The sequence below is a fragment of the Microcaecilia unicolor genome, chromosome 7 (assembly GCF_901765095.1).
Source record: "Microcaecilia unicolor chromosome 7, aMicUni1.1, whole genome shotgun sequence".
Taxonomy (NCBI): Eukaryota; Metazoa; Chordata; class Amphibia; order Gymnophiona; family Siphonopidae; genus Microcaecilia; species Microcaecilia unicolor.
In genome coordinates, this window is record NC_044037.1 from 126,676,289 (window position 1) to 126,699,043 (window position 22,755).

Here is a 22,755-nt window from a genome sequence, read left to right on the forward strand (position 1 = left end):
TAAATTTGACCATGTGACTTCTCTCCTGCAGCAAGAACACTGGCTACCCTTATCGTTTCGGATTACCTACTAACTGCTTCTTCTGATATACAAAGGTCTCCTTCCATCAGCCCCAGAATACATCTCAAGACTGCTTATACCATATTTCTCTCCTCATCAAGCCTACGGACCACGCTCCTATGCTACCCATCCATGTTGGCACAAATGATCCAGCTAAATATCCTACTGAACATATCATATGAGACTTCATGGCTTTGGGTCAAAGGGTGAAGCATCAAGGTGCACAGGCGATGTTCTCATCGATCCTCCCTGTTGAAGGTAAAGGCCAAATGAGAGAAGATTGCATCTTGGAGATAAATGCATGGCTGTGTGGTTGGTGCCGACGAGAGTGCTTTGGTTTCATAGACCATGGGATGATTTTCCAAGAGGTACTGAGCAGTGATGGTGTCAATCTGTCAAGGAAGGGAAGGAGTGTCTTCAGCAACAGGCTAGCTAAACTACTAAAGAGGGCTTTAAACTAAAATTGGTGGGGATGGGTATAAAAGGCCGCAAAGCCATAATTAACCCCAAGAAAGGTATGACATCTAATGCTTCTATAGAAGAGAAAAAAAAAGAGTAATGTCTGGAGAGCCTTGTATACCAATGCCCGTAGTATGGGGAAACAAACTTCTAGATCTTTAGGCTACAATGATGGAAGCAGACTTGAATTTAGTGGCGGGTCACAGTGAAGGTGGTTCACGGAGAACCATGATTGGGATGTTGCTATACCTGGCTATAATCTATTCAGGAAGGACAGAGTAGGAAAAAGGTGTGAAGATGTGGCATTATATGTGAATGATATCCCAATGACGGAACTGCAGGACACGTGGGGTAAGGAGGAAGCACTGTGGTTAAACTGGAAAGAGGGAAAGGAAATGTATTTATATCAGAGTGATATACAGACCATCCTCACAGTTGGAGGAAATGAACAGGGACTTAATTGAAGATATCCGCAAGATAACTAGGAAAGGGGAAGTACTACTGATAGGAGACTTCAATATGCTGGATGTTGATTGGGGTGTCCCGGCCGCGAGGTCATCTAGAAGCAAGAGATCTTAGATTCCCTACAGGAAGAATTGTTCTAGCAGTGAGTAACGGAACCGACGTGAGATGGAGCTATTCTGGACCTGGTGCTTACGAATGGAAAGAACGTTTCTGACTTCAAGGTGGCAGACCATTTGGCATCTAGTGATCATCGTATGGTGTGGTTCAATATTAAAACAGAAGAGAGGGCTCATTCGAGATAGAAGGTCCTGGATTTCAAAGGAACAAACTTTGCCGAGATGGGGGAATTTCTCAAGGAACAGCTAGTAGGATGGGAACAGCTGAAGCATGTAGAACAGCAATGGACAGAACTGAAAGGAGCTATATTAAAGGCAACTAACCTTTATGTTAGAAAATTACATAAAAGTAAGAGGAAAAGAAGGCCGCTCTGGTACTCGAATGTAGTAGCTGTAAAGATAAGGGAAAGGCGTTAGCCTTCACACGTTATAAGACGACTCAGAAAGATGAAAACAGGAGAGAATACCTGAATAAGTGAAAAGAAGCTGAAAAAGCTATCAGGAAAGCGAAGCTAGCTAATAGCTAGCTAATACGGTAGATAGCTAATACAGTAAAATTGGGGGATAAGACCTTTTTCAGATATGTAAGTGACAAGAGGAAGTGCCATAATAGCATTGTGAGGCTCAAAGCTGAGGGAGAGAAATATGTGGAAGATGATAAGGATAAAGCTGAACTGCTTAACAATTATTTTAGCTCTGTGTTCACGGATGCAAGGCCGGGGGTAGGGCTACAGAAAACAAAGGCTAAAGGGGATGGATGTATGGTAGACTACTACTTAGCATTTCTATAGCGCTACCAGGGTTACGCAGCGCTGTACAAGTTTAAACATGGGGAAGGACAGACCAAGACCTGTTTATGGAGGACTGTGTTCTTCAGGAGCTAGCCAAACTAAAAGTAGACAGAGCGATGGGGCCAGATGGGATACACCCGAGGGTGCTCAAGGAAATCAGAGTTCTGTCGGCTCCACTGATAGACCTCTTCAATGCTCACTTAGAAACTGGAGTGGTCCCGGTGGACTGGAGAAGGGCAGATGTGGTTCCTTTGCACAAGAGTGGAAGTAAGGAGGAGGTTGGGAATTACAGACATGTCAGTCTGACCTCGGTGGTCAGTAAGCTAATGGAAACGCTTCTAAAGAGGAGGATTGTGAGATTTCTTGAACTAAATGGAATACAGGACCCGAGACAGCATGGCTTTACTAGAGGCAGGTCGTGTCAGACGAATCTGACTGTCTTTTTCGACTGGGTGACCAAACAGCTAGACGTGGGAGGGGCGCTTGATGTGGTATACGTGGATTTCAGCAAAGCCTTTGATACGGTTCTGCACAGGCGACTGATAAATAAATTGAGTGCCCTCGGTATGGGACCTAGAGTAACTGATTGGGTTAAAAATTGGTTGAATGGAAGGAGACTGAGGGTACTGGTAAATGGAGCTTGCTCTGAAGAAAAGGATGTCATCAGTTGAGTACCGCAGGGATTGGTCCTAGGTCCGGCTCATTTTAACGTCTTTGTGAGCGATATTGTGGAAGGGCTGTCTGGTAAGGTTTGTCTCTTTGCGGATGATACCAAACTCTGCAACAGGGTAGACACCCTAGAGGGCGTGAATGACATGAGGAAGGACCTAGCGAAGCTAGAGGAATGGACCGATATTTGGCAACTAAGATTTAATCCCAAAAAATGCAGGGTCATGCACTTGGGTCACAAGAATCCGAGGGAACGGTACAGTATAGGGGGGTGAAGTGCTTCAGTGTACGAAGGAAGAGCGGGACTTAGGTTGTTTGTGTCTGATTACCTTAAAGCTTCCAAACCAGGGGCGTAGCCCACGGGCGGGCCTGGCCCACCCAATTTGGGGTCAGGCCTGCCCAGAAGCAGTTGTTCCTTCCTGCCACAGCGATTCCGGTCGCAGGCTCGGCTCGCAGCGATTCCCACACGCTGCCTGCCGGCTGCCACTCAACAATCTCCTTGCAGCTACTAAGCGCTAACCCTCTGCAGAGGAGAGGCTTCCGGGTTAGCGCTTAGTAGCTGCAAGGAGATTGTTCAGCGGCAGCCGGCAGGCAGCGTGTGGGAATCGCTGCGAGCCAAGCCTGCGACCGGAATCGCTGCTGGGCGGGCCTGCAAGGAGGGTGAGGGAAGATGGGGTGAAAGTTGCTGCACGGGGGAAGGGTTGATGGGGAAAAGATGTTGCACGGGGGGGGGGAGGGAAGACAGGGACAGCAGCTGCACAGGGGGGAGGGAAGATGGAAGGAAAGATGCTGCACAGGGAGGAGAGAAGATAGAAAGATGAGGCATGATGGGTGGGGGAGATGCTGCAAGGGGAAGAATGGAGAGATGCAGCAAAGGGGTGGAGGGCTGAGGAAGGGAGAAGTCTTGGCTGCATATGAGCTGGAGGGGAGGAAGACATACTGTATAGAGAGGGGATAGGTGGTGAGAGGGGGAGAAATTTGAACATAGGGGTAGAGAGGATGGAGAAATGGTGGGCCATAGGGGGTGGAGGGGAAGGGAGCAATGTTTAGAAATGATGGTACAGGAGAGGAAGGGAGAGATGATGAATGGGAAGGGGAGAGAGATGTTGGACCAGAACACAAGGAAGAGGGAAGGGAGAAATGTTAGAAATGATGGTAGAGGTGTTACGTCTGTGTTTTCCTTGCCCTCTGGTGGCCAGTACAGGTGGCTGCTATAGACCATCACCCATTCCAGATTTTAGCTGAGTCCGGTCCGGATCTTCCAGGCTGCCAGGTTTGCTTGCTTGGATTGAGCCTGCACAGCCACCATAGCTTCCTGATGATTGCTGCAGCTGAGTCTTTCCTGTCTGGGCTTATTAGCCATTTTGAAACTCTCTGGCTTTGCCTTGGCATTGCGTCTTAGGCCCTGGTCGTGGGTGCTTGTGCACTTCTGCCTGAGAGACTTTGTCTGGACCTGTTCTGTGTTTGCTAGTTTCCTGCCTTTTGAACCTTGCCTGATCCTGGACTTTGCTTTGCTTGCAGCCTGCCTTTTGAACCTTTGCCTGGACCTGTCTTCTGCTTGCTGGCTGACCGCCAGAGACCTAGCCTGGATTTGCCGGTACGTCTGTTCTGCCTTGCTTCTGGTGTGGGGTGGTTTTGCCTGCCACTGCTGCTCCTCGGCAGTGGCCCAGGGGCTCACAAACCCAGTTCCTGTATAGTGAACGTGACAGAATGCCAAGGCCATGAGCTCGGCAAGATCATCCCCCCAGCGGGGTTTCCAGCCTATGATTTTTTCCCCGGTTGGCAATATGGCTTGCCACCCAGGTTTAACTCCTAGTTTCAGTTTGAATGCCGGTCCCACCACTGTGACTGCTCTTAGTAGTTTTATAATGCTCCAGAGTTATCGGGATAAACTTTTTTTTGATCCTGCCTTGAAGAATACTCCTGAGGCCTCAGCAGAGAGGAAGCGTATCTGGCAGCTTGGGCTTGTGGTAAACCCCGTTTCTGCTATTGATCCTTCTATCACACTCCTCGACTACCGCTGCAGACTCCTCGGGGATCCAGCCCTACGGGATACTCTTGAAGCCGACGCTGAAAGAGAGCGTCTTAGAAGTCCCGAGTTTTTGGCTATCCAGCAGGCTTTTTACCAGTCTAGGTCCAGCCAAGATATCCCTGAGTCTGCACTGAGTTCCAGCCAAGAGCCTGAGCCTGCTCTGAGTTCCAGCCGAGCGCCGGAGTCTGTTAGACTGATCTTGCCCTAAGTTCCAGCCAAGATGTTTCAGAGTCTGCATTGAATTCCAGCCACGTGCTTGAGCCTGCTCTGAGTCCATGCCCATAGCCTGAGTCTGTTTTGAGTTTCAGCCCAGATGAGCCCGAGCCTGCTCTGAGTTCCATCCAAGTGCCTGAGCCTGCTCTGAGTTCCAGCCAAGTGCCGCCTGCTCTGAGTTCCAGCCAAGCCTCTGAGTCCATGCTAAATTCCAGTTCCAGCCAAGTTCTGAGGCCTGTCCGAGTGACGCTTCTAACCGAGGCTCCAATTCCAGTTCAAGTAACGCTTCCAGTTAAGCCGCCGAGTCCAGTCCGAGGGAAGTTTTCTATTGAGCCTCTGATTCCTGCTCGAGTGGCACGTCTGGCCGAGCCTCCAGTCCTCGTTCAAGTGGCACGGCCAGTGAAACCCCTGAGGCCAGCTCGGGGGGTGCTTCTGATGGAGCCTCCGAGACCTATTCAAGTGGCACTCCAGGTCGAGCCTCCGGTCCTAGTCCAAGGGACCTATCCAATCAAGCCTCTGAGTCCAGTTCAAGGGGTGCTTCTAACCGAACCTCCGATTCCTGCCTGAGGGGTACTTCAATCCAAGCCGCCACTTCCAGTCCAGGTGGTGCTTCCAGTCAAGCCCAGGAGTCCTGTTCAAGTGGCACTCCTAGCCGAGCCTTTGCTGAGTTCGAGTTCCAGCCAAGAGGTTCCAGAGTCTGCGCTGAATCCCAGCCAAGTGCCTGAGCCTGCTCTGAGTTCCAGTCAACTGCCTGAGTCTGTTTTGAATCCCAACCCAGAGGATGCTGAGTCTGTTCCGAGTTTGAGCTTCAGCCCTGCTGTTCCGGAGTCCGCTCCGAGATGGAGTTCCAGCCCAGCTGTTCCTGAGTCCACTCCAAGGTTGAGTTCCAGCCAAGCGGTGCCTGAGTCTGCTTCGAGGTCCAGACCTGAGAGCGGTCCGAGGGTCAGCTTTGATGCCTGTCTGGATGTCAGTCTTGACTCTGGTTCCAGCTTCAGCCAAGTTACCCCTGGTCATGCTTTGAGGCTCCTCCGTAGATTCCACCATTGCTACCCGTGGAGACCTGAATTCCCCGTGGAGGTGGGGGGGGGGGGGGGGGTCTTGAGGAGGAGGTACTGTTACATCTGTGCTTTCCTCGCCCTCTGGTGGCCAGTACAGGTGGCTGCTATGGACCATCACCCGTTCCAGATTTTAGCTGAGTCCGGTAAGGATCTTCCAGGCTGCCAGGTTTGCTTGCTTGGATTGAGCCTGCACAGCCACCATAGCTTCCTGATGATTGCTGCAGCTGAGTCTTTCCTGTCTGGGCTTATTAGCCATTTTGAAACTCTCTGGCTTTGCCTTGGCATTGCGTCTTAGGCCCTGGTCATGGGTGCTTGTGCACTTCCGCCTGAGAGACTTTGTCTGGACCTGTTTCTGTGTTTGCTAGTTTCCTGCCTTTTGAACCTTGCCTGATCCTGGACTTTGCTTTGCTTGCCGCCTGCCTTTTGAACCTTTGCCTGGACCTGGACTTTGTTTTTGCTTGCAGCCTGCCTTTTGAACCTTTGCCTGAACCTGTCTTCTGCTTGCTGGCTGACCGCCAGAGACCTAGCCTGGATTTGCCGGTACGTCTGTTCTGCCTTGCTTCTGGTGTGGGGTGGTTTTGCCTGCCACTGCTGCTCCTCAGCAGTGGCCCAAGGGCTCACAAAACCCAGTTTCTGTATAGTGAACGTGACAGAGGGAAGGAAGGGAGATATGCTGTATGGGAAGGGGAGAAAAATGTTGGACCAAGAACACAAAGAAGAGGGAGACAGAGATGTTGGACAGTGGGAATGAGAGGTGGGAGAGAGACATGGGGGTAGATGAGAGGGAGGGAGAGGTACATAGTATGTGGTGAGGGGGGAAATGCTGGGCCATGGGGGAGAGGACAGGAATGAAGAGAGAAGGGGCAGGAAAATATAAGGTTACCAGGGTGGGGTGGGGAGGGGATCAGATGCTGGTTAGAAGGGTGGAGGGAGGATGGGAATGGTGGAACCCTGTGGGAGAGGCCAAGAGGGGGTGGCAAGGAAATGAATGAGAGATAGTGATTACAGAAGGTAGACATATGGTAATGGGAAGTAGATTAAAGATAAAAGAGAAAGTAGAGATGGGGAGGAGTAAGATGGGGAATGGGAGAGCTAGTGGGTGAAAGAAGAAGATGGAAATTTGATAGGTAGTTGAAAAGTAAAAAGGAGACAAAGAAGGGTGAGAGAGGCAGAAAAGAGCTACAAATGAATGATCAATATGTCAGAGCCAGGGATAGTGAGGGAACAGACAGGAGAGAGGAGAAAAGACAAATGGACTGCAGCCGCTTGAAGAAGAATTAGCAGACGACAGAGAGGAAAGCAGAAAAGAGAAATTGGAACCAGTAAGATGGAAAAATAAAATGTCCAGACAACAAAGGTAGAAACAAAGCATTTTATTTTGAATGTTTTAAATGGCATATGTTAGCTTTTGGAAATGTGCATAGCAAATGTCTTTGTATTGTGTTCTATAGAAAAGGAAATGCATCTCTGTTTTATGTCTCCAGTGTTGCAGTAATGCTATGTTTAACTTCTTGGGGTTCCTTTTCAATTTTTGTCTAAATATTTTTATTTCTAATTTGTGATCCCTTGTTCTGTATTTGGTGAGGGTCTGTTGGTGTGATAGTAATGGCAGGTGGGAAATTGGAGGGAAAGCAAAGAGGAGAGGGAATCGGGGAGGGGAGCCCTCCTTTATTTTCTGACCTGGGCCCAAGCAGGTCTAACACCAGTCCTAACCCTTGTTGTATAGCTGGTGAGGATTCCCAGACATCCCCAGCTAAGGACCTCCTCCAAAGGCGGCCAGAACTCCCTTCTACCAAGCTCTGGCAACAGCATCCTTGAGCCATCGACAGCTAAGCATGTGTGGGGTGCTGGCATCAGTGGCTTAGGGTCATTGCTGCTGCCTGCCAAGCTTGGTAAAAGAGAGTTCTAGCCACCTTCAGAGAAAGTCTTCAGCTGACTGAGCTTGAGGATCCTCATTAGCTAAAGTATTTATATTTTGAGGTGGAGGTGGGGTGCAGCAGAGAAAATTTTGTGCCCACCCAAAACTGGCTGTCTGGCTACGCCACTGTTCCAAACAGGTAGAAAAAGCGACGGTCAAAGCCAGAAGGATGCTTGGGTGCATAAAGAGAGGCATGACCAGCAGGAAAATGGAGGTGTTAGTGCCATTGTATAAGTCTCTAGTGAGGCCCCATTTGGAGTACTGCGTGCAGTTCTGGAGACTGCACCTATGGAAAGAGATAAACAGGATGGAGTTGGTCCAGAGAGCGGCTACAAAATTAGTAAGCGGTCTTGAATGCAAAAATTATAGGGACAGGCTTATGAACCTCAACATGTATACGCTGGAAGAGAGGAGGGAGAGAGGAGACATGATAGAGATGTTTAAATATCTCAAGGGCATTAATGTACAGGAAGAGAGCCTTTTTCAACTGAAGGAGAGCTCTGGAATGAGGGACATATGACGAAGTTAAGAGGGAATAGGCTTAGGAGTAATCTAACGAAGTACTATTTCACAGAAAGGGTGGTGGAGGCATGGAATGGCCTCCCGGTGGAGGTTGTGGAGTCGAGGACTGTTCCAGAATTTAAAAAGGCATGGAGTCGAGGACTGTTCCAGAATTTAAAAAGGCATGGGAAAAGCATGTGGGATCGCTTAGGAAAAGGAAGAGTTAAGGGTTACAGAGGATGGGCAGACTGGATGGGTCATATGGCCTTTATCTGCTGTCATGTTTCTATGTTTCTATTACGCTCTTCACAACAGCATTTATTACATCTCCCCTCCCCTTCTGTTTTATGTCTGGATGTGACCTGTGCCACTGCCTTCACTTATGCTGGTCCACTGCTGTGGAATGTCCCGCCTTTACATCTTAAGCTAGAGCCATTATATCCTACCTTCACAAAACTCCTGAAAACCTGGTTATTCAGTCAAGCCTTCCTATTATAACCTTCCTCTCCTTCACTCTGTCCTCCCCTCCCCCCTCCGACACATACTACATATCCTGGGGGGGGGGGGGGTGTTCTCCGTAACTTGCTTTATGCTTTCTGAGCTTTTTATTGTGAACTGCCTAGATGCCATATGGTGATTGGCGGTATATCAAATATTAATACAGAAATAAGTTGGCTTTGGGAAGTGGCTACAAAATATCTTGGGAGAAGAGCACCCAGGAGCTTTCCATTGCCAAAATGCATAAGATCCTAACTGAGCAGGAGACCCCTGATAAGTATGGGAATGTAAAGGTAAATTGGGAGGTGGCCTTGGGGATAGGAACTATACAAATGGATATAAGTAAGGTTGCATTAAAGATCCCATAACAATCAATGAAGATCTTTGGGAATGCCAGTATCAGGTCCAGTGCACAGGTTATTTCTCAGAACCAGGGGCGTAGCCACGGGTGGGCCACCCACTTTGGGCTCAGGCCCACCCAGCGACGATGCAGAGTGACGACAAAAGAATTGATCTCCCGCTGGCACGCAGGCCTTCTTTCCTCTCCCTCCCCTTCAGGCAGCGCCGCAGTCTATCGCTACAGCTGAGCAAAGCTGCACCGGGTCTGTCTCCGTCCTGCCACTACTTCTGCCCTCTGGCTCCGTGATCTTTGCTTGCTCTTCTGCAGCTTATCTGCAGCGGTTCCAGATCTGTGCGCTCCCAGGGCTGTCTGTGTATGCTGCCTGCGACTGCTTCCTCTGCGCTGGGCCCAGGGGCGTAGCCACGGGTGGGCCTGGGCCCACCCACTTTGGGCTCAGGCCCACCCAGCGACGATGCAGAGCGACGACAAAAGAATTGATCCCCCGCCGGCACACAGGCCTTCTTTCCCCTCCCTCCCCTTCGGGCAGCGCCGCAGTCTATCGCTACAGCTGAGCAAAGCTGCACCGCACGGGGCCATCTCCGTCCTGCCGCTACTTCTGCCCTCTGGCTCCGTGATCTTTGTTTGCTCTTCTGCAGCTTATCTGCAGCGGTTCCGGATCTGTGCGCTCCCAGGGCTGTCTGTGTATGCTGCCTGCGACTGCTTCCTCTGCGCTGGGCCCCGCCTCTTCAGAAGAGTAGGCGGGGCCAGCGCAGAGGAAGCAGTCGCAGGCAGCATACAGACAGGCCTGGGAGCGCGCGGATCCGGAACCGCTGCAGATAAGCTGCAGAAGAGCAAACAAAGATCACAACAGAGCCGGAGGGCAGAAGTAGCGGCAGGACGGAGACGGACCCGGTGCGGTGCAGCTTTGCTCAGCTGTAGGGATAGACTGCGGCGCTGCCCGAAGGGGAGGGGAAAGAAGGCCTGCAGCCAGGTGCCAGACTGTCGCTTGGGAAAGGGAGGGAAAAACGTGTGTGTGGGTGGGGGGTCGGGGAGAGACAGGAGCACTGTTGTGATGAGGGAGTGAGACAGGGTAGAGCTGGGGAGGGACGGAGAGATGCTGCAAGGGGAAAGAGAGGGAGAATTGTTGGATATGGGTGGGATGGGGAGAGGGAGAGAAAGGGCATGAGAGAAAAAAACATTTTGGACATGGAAGTGGAAGGGAGAGGTGAGAGGGGAAATGTTGAACATGGCAGTGAGGGAAAGGAAGGATGGAGAGATGATGATGGTGGGGGGGGGGGGGGGGCAGAGAGAGATGTCAAACCAGGGGCTCAAGGCAGGGAGAGGGAGAAAAGTTGGACATGAAGGTGGAGAAGAGGAGAGGAAAGGAAAGGAGAGATGCACAAGTGAGGGAGGGGAGAAAGAGGGAAGATGGATCCAGGGAGAGAAGATAGACAGTGGATGGTAGGGAAGAGAAAGGGAAATGCTGGACAATGGGGGAGGGGAGAGAGATGGGACAGGAAGATGCTGGTGGTGGGAGGTAAAAGGGATAGGGAAATATCAGGCTATGAGGGTGAGGAGGGTAGAAAGAGGGAACAGATGCTGGGCTGGAAGGGTGGAGGGAGGGAGACACTGGGAATGGTGGAAAGCATGGAGGAGAGGCCCAGGGAGTAGAGATGGCAAGGGAAAAATGAGAGAATAGTGATCACAGGGGGTAGAAATATGGTAATGGCATGTAGATTGAAGATGGAAGGGAATGAAAGGCTGAGAAGGAGAGAGATGCGGAATGGGAGAGCTAGTGGGTGAAAGGAGATGGAAATGTGATAGATATCTGAAAAGTAAAAAGAAGGAAAAGATTTAGGAAGCGGATGAAATTTGAGTGTACAGAGGCAGAAAAGAAAAAAAGGAAGGAAAGAGCTAAAATGGAAGGATCAAAATTTCAGAGGTAGGTGTAGTGAGGAAATGAAATGACAGGAGAAAAATGACAAATGGACAACCACTTGAAGAATTAGCAGAATACAGACAGAAATTGGAACCAACATGATGGAAAAATAAAATGTCCAGACAATAAAGTAGGAAAATCATTTTACTTTGAATATTTTAAATGGAATATGTTAACTTTGGGAAATGTACATAGCGGATGTCTTTTTATTGTGTTAAGTAGAGAAGGAAATGCGCTTTTGTTTTGATTTGGGGTTTTTTTTCTCCAGTGTTGCAGTACATGCTGAGGTTCCCAGTTCAATTTTGTCTGTATATTTTTATTTCTAATTTGAGGGTCTGTCAGTGTGACTTTAGCGGCAGATGAGGAGATTGGAGAGGAGAGGGAATTGGGGGAGGGGCTTCATTTTCTGCCCTGGTTACCAGCATGGCTAACGGCAGCCCTGACCCTTGCTGTAGCTAGTGGGGATTCCCAAGCCCTACTAGCTGGGGTCTCTTCTGAAGCTGGCCAGAGATGCCTTCTACTGAGCTTGGCAGATGGGAGCAGCATCCTGGAGCCACTGACAACTAAGAATGTATGGGGTGCTGGCATCAGTGGCTCGAGGAGTTGCTGCTGCCTACCAGGCTTGGTGGAGAGGAGTTCTGGCCATCTTTACTAGAGGCCTTCAGCTGACAGAGATTGGGGATCCTCATCTGCTAAAGGATTTATATTTTGAATTGGGAAGTGCTGGGGAAGAGAGAAAATTTTGTGCCCACCCACTTTGTGCTCAGGCCCACCCAAAATTGGCTGTCTGGCTACGCCACTGCTCAGAACCGCAAGCAATGCCAGAAACTAGTTTTATACTATGATGCATTTCTTCAGTTTATTAGTGGTACAGCAGCTTAGTATATGTCCGAGGGGAATACTGTCTGATCAGGTAGAGGTTTTGGGGGCTCAAGTGTGTGTGTGGGGGGGGGAGGGAGTAAGATTCTTGATGAGGAAAGTCTGATTGTTTGGTAAACTATGAATCATGAGACACTGAGTGAAGGATGAAGCCCCTTACATTTGGGTGTGGAGGGGGGCAGCATTGACTCCCCCCCCCCCCCCCCCCAAAAAAAAGCCATTTTTGATGATCTAGAGAGATTATATACAGAACCTTCCCCCAAGAGCCAGATGCATGATCCTTATACTTTGGAGCTGTGAGTACAAAATACAAAGTACCCCCACCTCTTTATTTCCCTTACCTCTTAATTGTTCTGTCTATTTACCTGTGTTACATAGATTGTAAGCTCTTTGAGCAGGGACTGTCTTTTGTGTATGGTGTACAGCGCTGCGTATGCCTTGTAGCGCTATAGAAGTGATAAGTAGTAGTAGTAATATGACTTGGCTTAGGGGGGGGTAAATGGTTAAACGATCTTAAGTTGGCAAAGATAAAGCAGGAAGGGGGAGGAAGAGGGAGCATGGGGGTTTATGAATACCTACTATGTTTCTTGCAAGATTTTTTATACCGCTACATAAGTACATAAGTACATAAGTAGTGCCATACTGGGAAAGACCAAAGGTCCATCTAGCCCAGCATCCTGTCACCGACAGTGGCCAATCCAGGTCAAGGGCACCTGGCACGCTCCCCAAACGTAAAAACATTCCAGACAAGTTATACCTAAAAATGCGGAATTTTTCCAAGTCCATTTAATAGCGGTCTATGGACTTGTCCTTTAGGAATCTATCTAACCCCTTTTTAAACTCCGTCAAGCTAACCGCCCGTACCACGTTCTCCGGCAACGAATTCCAGAGTCTAATTACACGTTGGGTGAAGAAAAATTTTCTCCGATTCGTTTTAAATTTACCACACTGTAGCTTCAACTCATGCCCTCTAGTCCTAGTATTTTTGGATAGCGTGAACAGTCGCTTCACATCCACCCGATCCATTCCACTCATTATTTTATACACTTCTATCATATCTCCCCTCAGCCGTCTCTTCTCCAAGCTAAAAAGCCCTAGCCTTCTCAGCCTCTCTTCATAGGAAAGTCGTCCCATCCCCACTATCATTTTCGTCGCCCTTCGCTGTACCTTTTCCAATTCTACTATATCTTTTTTGAGATACGGAGACCAGTACTGAACACAATACTCCAGGTGCGGTCGCACCATGGAGCGATACAACGGCATTATAACATCCGCACACCTGGACTCCATACCCTTCCTAATAACACCCAACATTCTATTCGCTTTCCTAGCCGCAGCAGCACACTGAGCAGAAGGTTTCAGCGTATCATCGACGACGACACCCAGATCCCTTCTTGATCCGTAACTCCTAACGCGGAACCTTGCAAGACGTAGCTATAATTCGGGTTCCTCTTACCCACATGCATCACTTTGCACTTGTCAACATTGAACTTCATCTGCCACTTGCACGCCCAATCTCCCAGTCTCGCAAGGTCCTCCTGTAATCGTTCACATTCCTCCTGCGACTTGACGACCCTGAATAATTTTGTGTCATCGGCGAATTTAATTACCTCACTAGTTATTCCCATCTCTAGGTCATTTATAAATACATTAAAAAGCAACGGACCCAGCACAGACCCCTGCGGGACCCCACTAACTACCCTCCTCCACTGAGAATACTGGCCACGCAATCCTACTCTCTGCTTCCTATCTTTCAACCAGTTCTTAATCCATAATAATACCCTACCTCCGATTCCATGACTCTGCAATTTCTTCAGGAGTCTTTCGTGCGGCACTTTGTCAAACGCCTTCTGAAAATCCAGATATACAATATCAACCGGCTCCCCATTGTCCACATGTTTGCTTACCCCCTCAAAAAAATGCATTAGATTGGTGAGGCAAGACTTCCCTTCACTAAATCCGTGCTGACTTTGTCTCATCAGTCCATGTTTTTGTATATGCTCTGCAATTTTATTCTTAATAATAGCCTCCACCATCTTGCCCGGCACCGACGTCAGACTCACCGGTCTATAATTTCCCGGATCTCCTCTGGAACCCTTCTTAAAAATCGGAGTAACATTGGCTACCCTCCAGTCTTCCGGTACTACACTCGATTTTAGGGACAGATTGCATATTTCTAACAGTAGCTCCGCAAGTTCATTTTTTAGTTCTATTAATACTCTGGGATGAATACCATCAGGTCCCGGTGATTTACTACTCTTCAGCTTGCTGAACTGACCCATTACATCCTCCAAGGTTACAGAGAATTTGTTTAGTTTCTCCGACTCCCCCGCTTCAAATATTCTTTCCGGCACCGGTGTCCCCCCCAAATCCTCCTCGGTGAAGACCGAAGCAAAGAATTCATTTAATTTCTCCGCTACGGCTTTGTCCTCCCTGATCGCCCCTTTAACACCATTTTCGTCCAGCGGCCCAACCGCTCTTCAAAAAGAGCAAAGCAGTTTACATCAAATAATTGTAAAAGAGCATATAAGTTTCATAGCAAAACAGGTCTACTAATAAAAGGGGTTCTTTGTGTGAGTTACAAAGAGGAAGTAACAGGAGATAAGGTGGGAGGGGTAAAGTTGAGAAAGGGGGGCAGAGGGGGAGGTGGGAATAGGTGAGGAAATGTCAGCAAAGGAACATGTAAAAAAAATAACCATACAAGAAAAGGTAGAAACAATATGTATGCTGTTTGTTATTGTTAATGTTTGTGTTTATTCTTGAAAATAAAAAGAATGAAGAATAAAATACTAGCATGTGCAAAAGAACATACATGTCAGTGCTAGGAATTACACCAGCAAAAGGGCTCCTGTAAATGTCAGCATGTACTTTCCACCCATACATTCGTAAATTAAGAAACCATAATCTGCATGCATAAGTGTGTACAAACTCCACCCCTGTGCATGTCTGCAGTGAAAGTACATGCCATTAAACTTATATGTATACATACTTGCAAGCTAATTGGTATTTTTATAAATTGCCACTTACGTGCATATATGATTAAAATAAACTAAAATACCAGCATTTATCATTTTCTCAGTGCCTAAAGCTAGGGAGCTCCTTGTAAAATTACTCTCAATGGGGGCAATTCTATAACTGGGCGCCTCTAGTTGGGTGCATCAATGGTGTGTACTGTAATGACATCTATACACCAAAATGCTGTTATAGAATACTAGCATAAATTGGCATCAATGTGCCTTCATTTAGATGTGCCCAATTATTCCAGGTCTATGGATGTGTTCTGTAAGTTACACTCATAAATGTACGTTCCACCTATACCCTGCCCTTGGAACACTCCCCTTGCATTTATGTACTAAGACATCTGTGCACATACTTTAAAGAATACTACTGAGCACTCTGCTGGCACTTATGAGCATAAGTGTATATTCGCCTGCATAACTGGCTCTTAAATTTAAGCGCCTGTTATAGAACAAGGGGGGATATGTCTAAATAATCTTTTCTAAGTATTATCTATGCAAATGATAACAGTAATTACTTGTAATTTGTGCACATTGGGGGGGGGGGTCATTTTATAAATATTTTTCCATGTGTAATGCCTATTCTACAAACGGAAAAGCGTTTTATAAATTTGGGTAACCACATACACTTAAAAAAAAAAAAACATGAATGGAAAGTTTGCACTTACATTTTACACAATCTGGCCTGGATTCTATATATGGTGACTAAAGTTGTGTGCGCAAATTTGGCAGTATGGCCAAATTGTGCATGCAACTTAACTGATTAACAAGCCATTTGGTGCCGATAATTAGTCAATAACAAGCAATTATCAGCAATAATCGGCACTAGTTAGAATTTGTGTGCGCAAATTTCTAAGCGTATTCTGTAAAGTGGTGAATGTAAATTCAAATGCGTGGATCTCAAAAGGGGCATGGCCATGGGAGGGGCATGAGCAGACCATGGGCGTTCCTAAAAATCACACCCACTGTTATAGAATATGCCGTTTTAGTTGGCATAAATGGTCATGCCTAAATTTTAGTTGTGGGGTCAGATGCTACATGTATTCTATAAACCATGCCTTACTTTAGGTGAGGTTTATAGAATAGCATTAAGTCTTGTCAAAGGAGTATATTGCTGCAGCCCTTCAGAGGTATTGGTGGATGCTTTTAAAATACTGGAATTGGAACCCGAATGTTAGTGATCTATTACCATGCAGGGGCAATGTTGATTTCTAACCAGGAATGGAATCTGGTCACTTTAGGAGATGGTCAGAATTGGGTATCACCCTGACAGAACATCTTCTCAATGAGGAGGGTGATTTCTATTCTTTCTTAGACTTACAGCAGTGACTTTCCTTAACTCATAAAGATTACTTTGCTTATGTGCAGCTATACCATTATTACACCAGCTTAGACCAAGTAGCTGTGCACATGAGACTGGGTCAGAAACTCAGAGATTTTTTAAAAGGGGACATTTTTGGACAGGTCTCTGTTTCAGGACTGCATAGTTTGGTTTCTGTTTTCCCTTCTTAGGAATATGGCCCTCTTAAGGAGGCTTGGAGTACAGACCTTGGGTATGAATTGGAGGAGGTGGACTTGCTAAAATTGATTAAGGCTATTCCAAAGCAGGTTAGTAGTGCCAAACTTCAAGAGAATCAATATCGAGTACTTCACAGGGTATACATATCATTGTACCATGTACCAAGCTACCAAAGCAGGCTGGGTGCCTCTTGCTTGGTGTTCTAAATGACAGCAGGGGGACAATACTTTTTTCATGCCTTCTGGAGATGTTGTGGGTATTCAAGCTTTTTGGAGGACACTTCATCAATACTTGGGGGTTATTTTTAGTCATTGTGTAGTCTTTTCTTGGAAGGGAGTCTTACTGAATAAGGGAAAGGGAATGGGACTTGATATACCACCTTTCTGTGGTTCTTGCAACAACATTCTTACATAGTATACACAGGTACTTTTTGTACCTGGGGCAATGGAGGGTTAAGTGACTTGCCCAGAATCACAAGGAACTGCAGTGGGAATCGAACCCAGTTCCCCATGATCAAAGTCTGCTGTACTAACCACTAGGCTACTCCTCCACGGTAGGAAACATATGGGATTTCTGATAAAACCTCTCACCTTTTACTTAGTAAAGCTTATGCATTGGGAAAGAAGTACATACTTAGTCATTGGATGAAAGAGGAGCCTCCCTCCTTTTGGTATTGCAGAAATAGATTACATACCTTAATGTTATGGGAGGCACGGGCTGCTCAGACTTCACAAAGAAGAAAAAAGGCTTTTATGTCAGTCTGGAATTGTTATTTACAAAATACATCAGACAAAGCAAGAAATGCAGTATTGAATAGGTTCCAGAGTGTCTCATAAGTTGGTTATTGTTACACAAAGGGCTGTCCTGAGGTTCTCTGCCTAAGTTGGGGAGGAGAGATGGCCTGGGGTCATAAGAGTCCAGACAGTGGGCCATCTCAGTTGTAGTCTAAAGGAAATAGGTAGAGTGGTAAAGGGGGAAGGGGGGTGTCTCATAAAATCAGGATCATAAGTTTCTTTTGTTTTTTAGTTCTCTCTTGTAAGGCTCTACTATTCTCTTTTTGTTGTTTATTATTATGTAAAGAATTGTTTTAGAATAGCGCATGGGGGGGGGGGGGGGGGTTCGGCGCTAATGTTTTTAGCGCCATTTATAGAATCTGGCCATCTGTATAGAGGCAATCCCAAGGGTATAGTTTGGGCACATCACACCCATAATTACAATATATGTGCAATATATGTGCATATTTTATAAAATACGTGTGTATATGCATAGTGTACATGGACATATTTACATCCCTTTCTAGTCAGGGGCATATTTGTGTGTCAGCATTTGTATGCCATTGGTGCTTACGTTGCCTTTATAATTGGAAGAAAATAGGTGTTCTTTTGGATTAGTCACATAGGTGACCTGTTATAAATCAAGTTTTAATAGAGGTACTATATATACTCAGCGTCTCCCCTTCCCTACCCCCACCTCTCCCCCAAGGGTCCAGCATCTCTTGTTCCCTTCCTTATCTTCCCAGCCTGATGTCCAGCATCTCCCCTTCTCTCCCCCTACCCCTAGGAGGTGAATATAGCAATGTACTTACCATTACTTGCACAGTGCCATCATGTTGTCTTCGATCCCCCCTGCCCCATACATACACACACAAACAAACAAACAAAATAAGAAGGGAGGTAGCAAAAGCACTCAAGTGCATCTTACCAATTTGGGCCTTGCAGAGCCAAGTCTCACAGTGAGAACCATGAGATTTGATTCCACAAGGGCACGAGAGGGAAGACACGCTTGAGTGCTTTTGCATTTGTTCACTATTAGAAAGAACGTTGTGCTCACTAGCGCCTTCTCCTCTGGAGTCAGTGTAGGATGTGAGTTTATTTGGATTACACTATACCCTCTAAGTAAAAACATTTTTTATTTACCACGATTTTGAATAGTCTTTATAAAACTGGTACATTTTTTGGAATTGTTTTTTTACAGGCATCCTTTTGTAAAATTATCTGCTTAATAAACACAAAACACCTTTTAGCCTATGCCTTTATACTTCACTTTCAAAATCAGAGCAAGTTCTTTGAAAGACGGTTAAATGTTAATTGTGCTAGACACTTACCTTCAGCCCGGCCTGCTCTGCATATTGTGCTGCATTGATAAGATTCAAGTTGGCTTGTATACTTCCTTTAAGAAGTCCGATGGCCACAGCGGAGATTAAATAATTTCCAGCATTCCTCAGGTGCTCTCCTATGGTATGAAGGGAACAATTAGGGGATACTATTAATAGAAAAAAAGTCATTTATTCATAGATGAGAGATTGAAATAAAGTTTTAAAAAAATCTTTATAATTGTAGAATCACCATTCCTATGGAATTTATTCCTGTTATTTGAATATATTTTTTATAATGTGGAACACCTGAGGAGAAATTCTACAACTGAGCATCTTCTGCAGGCACCCGATGCAGTGCAGTAACTGTCTATTCTATAACAGCTTCTGGGTATCCAGTTGCTTTTATAGAATATTGAGCCTGCCATGAGTGGGAAAGTGCGGGGTACAAATGTAACAACAACAACAAAAAAATACTAGCATAACCTTGCATCTGCATGCCTAACATTTAGGTAGCCACAGTTAAACCAGCTGTTTTGCCCCCATATTCATGGAGACTGGGTATATTGTGATATATATTAAATATGAGTACTATTTGTATTTAATTGTATTGCTTGTATAATAGATAGCACTGTGTACTGGGTTCCCCCCCCCCACCCCCTATAGTTTGCAGTTCCTACGATTGGCTCTTTGTGAACTTTCCCTATTGGCTGTCAGCTCTGAGCTAGGGCCAGACCTCTTTCTTTGCCCTGCCTGCAGGCTGGGTGTGAGTGAGAGAGGCTCAGTCGTCTGTGCCTTGTATGCCATGTGCTAACAGCTTTTCTGAGAGCCCTAGCTGCTATAGCCTTTCCTCATAGGGAAGTCGTCCCATCCCCTTTATCATTTTTGTCTCCCTTCTCTGTACATTTTCTAATTCCAATATATCTTTTTTGAGATGCGTTGAACAGAATTGCACACAATATTCAAGATGCGGTCGCACCATGGAGCAATACAAAGGCATTTGGCATCCTCATGTTTGTTTTCCATTCCTTTCCTAATAATACCTAACATTCTATTTGCTTTCTTAGCTGCAGCTGCACACTAAGCAGAGGGTTTCAACGTATTATCAACAATGACACCTAGATCCCTTTCCTGGTCGGTTACTCCTAATGTGAAACCTTGCATCACATAACTATAGTTCAGGTTCCTCTTTCCCAAATGCATCACTTTGTACTTGCTCACATTAAACGTCATCTGCCATTTGGATGCCCAGTCTCCCAAGCTCGTAAGGTCTTCATGTAATTTTTCACAATCCTCTTGCGATTTTTCAACTTTGAATAACTTTGTGTCATCAGCAAATTTAATTACCTCACTAGTTACTCCCACCTTTAGATGCTTTATAAATATGTTAAAAAGCAGCAGTCCCAGCACAGACCCCTGGGGAACCCCACTAACTACCCTTCTCCATTGAGAATACTGACCATTTAACTCTACTCTCTGTTTTCTATCTTTTAACCAGTTTTTAACCCACACTAGAACACTAACTCCTATCCCACAACTCTCCAATTTCCTCTGGAGCCTTTCATGAGGTACTTTGTCAAGACTTCTCTTCACTAAATCCATGTTAGCTTTGTCTCATTATTCCATGCTTTTGAATATATTCTGTAATTTTATTCTTTATATCTCTACCATTTTGCCCAGCACCGACATCAGGCTCACCGGTCTATAATTTCCAGGATCACCTCTGGAACCTTTTTTAAAAATCGGTGTTACATTGGCCATTCCTGCTTGTTGCGGGTCCACCTACAAAATGTCTGCCACGACCCCTAGTGAAGTCTCTTGTCTTATGTGGAACCAGGCTGAATATCGGATGGGACCTGCATAAGCTCCACTAACCACTGCATTGCAATTAGCCCCAGATATTCAATGTTAGTGCCTCGACATGGCCAAGTACTGAATATCCAGGGTTAATTCTGCCTGTAGTGGTCAGCATTCTTTTTTTTTAAACTGACTGCCACAGGCTAAATATCAACCAGGTTGTCTCTACATCTTTTTATAACTTGGCACATTGTGAAAATGGATGATGGAGTAGATATTTATTTTCAAAATCTGCAAGCTATAGGTTAGTGAGGTCTGTGGTCACTATGGCCCCCGTTGCTGTGCCTTTTTTTAGTAAAATGTTCCAGACAAAAAACAAAAAAAAAACCAGGAGTTGAGCCTCTGCAGAATCAAAAAGCAGGGAAACAACAGCAAAGATGGCCCAAGGAAAGAGGAACAACTAATAATGCTAAAAAGGTGGTTCAAGGAAGGAGGAACAACTAATAAAACTAAACCATGTTTATTGAAGAAGGACCCAACTTGGCCAAGTTTCTGCAACTGCCTAAATCAGAGGTCTACAAATAACTTCCAAAAATTTTAAAATAGTACATATAACAGGTCATGTGGTGCCAAGAGGGTGAGCGGTCGCTGAAAAGCGGAGCTCCTGCACTTCCTCTTAATCTTACTCGCAAAACAAGCTTAAAGTGGATCTTTTTGTGACGTGAAGGCTCCTGTGAAAGCTGTGAAGGGAGCGGGCATGTGAAGTGGGTACTAAACCGCCAGATTGGAGTACGATGGCAACAAAAGTACAGAAAAAGGAGAAGGAGAAGAACAAGAGCTTGGAAGCCAAAATGGCCGACAATCAGATGCAACAATGTTCTTCGGTATGCTCAGTGTGGACTGCTGAAATAACTGCGGAAGTTACAGCAGCGGTGGAAGCCGCCTTGGATAAAAAGCTGCAAGCTTTATTTGACAGAGCTGAGGCTGCTCATAAACGCCTAGACGGGTTTCATTTAGACCTGGATCAAATGCAACAGAGAATTAGTGATAGCAAGGACCGCATGGCGGAAACCGTGGGACCAGCAGAAGCTATGCAACAGAAAGTAACTGAACTGGAACAGAAACTAGACGATCTAGAAAAACGGTCGCGACGTAATAACTTAAGACTCATAGGATTACCGGAGCGTCTGAAGGACTCAGAACTGGCAACTTTTCTGGAGCGTTGGCTTCCTCAGGCGCTGCAACTTAATAACCTGCAAGGTCCCCTGCGAGTCGAGAGGGTACATTATGTCTTGCAGGCTATGCCCTCAGTACCCTAGTTCGACCTCTTAGGGCAGTATGGGGAGACTTAGCACAACTCTGGTCTTTTGACCCGCATTTCAGTAGACTGCTACCTATTAATGGGAATGGAGATTTCCTCCCAGGTATGGAAAACCCGCGCATACGGGCTTGGAGAGATAGAGGGCTTCAAACTATACAAGATTTTTTGGACTCCACAGGAACTATGAGGCAGTTGGAGTCATTGGGTCTTGATACAACAGAATGGGCAGATAGATTTGCATATAAGCAAGTATCTCATTATATTGCAAATTTGCTCCAGTCCTCCCTTGCTGTTGATGTGCCCCACAAGATTCGCGGGCTTTACCAGATGCCCATGAGTGAGCCCATTTCGATATCATTGCTCCACAAAAGATTATTGCAGAGCTGCCCTCACAGAGAGTTGGGTATTCTTGCTCTGAGATGGTCGGATGACCTACAGAAAGTGGTCACAACAAAACCTTTTGTGGGATGTATGAGTCAAATACCAGGACGGGTATGTAGTGCTGAACTTAGAGAATGTCAGGGTAGAGGGTTTTTTAGGGCTTATACCTCTCGGTCGAGGTTGCACAACATGGGTGGTGTAGACTCGCCCCAAAGTAGGAGATGTGGTGGTCCTAAGTGTACTTTTTATCATGCTATGTGGGCCTGCCCAGTGGTCAAAACTTTTTGATTAAAAGTGTTTCGTTTTATGGAGAGAGTCTTAGGACAGGAAGTTTCGGTTCTGCCCAAAAATGTCCTGCTGGGGGCTGGTACTGTCCATCAAAACGTATTATTTTATAAAGCATTCCTAATAGGTAAAAAGTGTATCTTAGTAAATTGGGTAAAGTTGGATGCCCCTTCTTATTGGCAATGGCGCAATAGACTACATGCATTACTTTTATTGGAACTTCGAGATTCATATTTAAAATTTAAATCACAACGAAAGTTCTATTTAACTTGGGAGTGGTATATCCAAACTCTAGCTCCTCGGGCCCACAGCTCTATTTTTAACCAGCTAGGGGAGTTATCGGGTTCTGGATGAGGGGGATAGCTGTGGGAGAAGTAGAGTCACTTATCGTATTTAACAGATTGA

The 22,755-nt window shown here is 46.1% G+C and overlaps 1 protein-coding gene across 1 annotated transcript in view; it reads right to left on the reverse strand.

Annotated features, from left to right (window-relative positions):
- The window catches only part of LOC115474404 (D-3-phosphoglycerate dehydrogenase-like), a 227,097-nt gene that overhangs the window by 54,731 nt on the left and 149,611 nt on the right, over positions 1-22,755 (reverse strand). Inside the window, exon 10 of the mRNA XM_030209851.1 lies at positions 18,579-18,706. Within this exon, the coding sequence (XP_030065711.1) occupies positions 18,579-18,706 (128 nt within the window). The remainder of the gene's footprint in view (positions 1-18,578; positions 18,707-22,755) is intronic.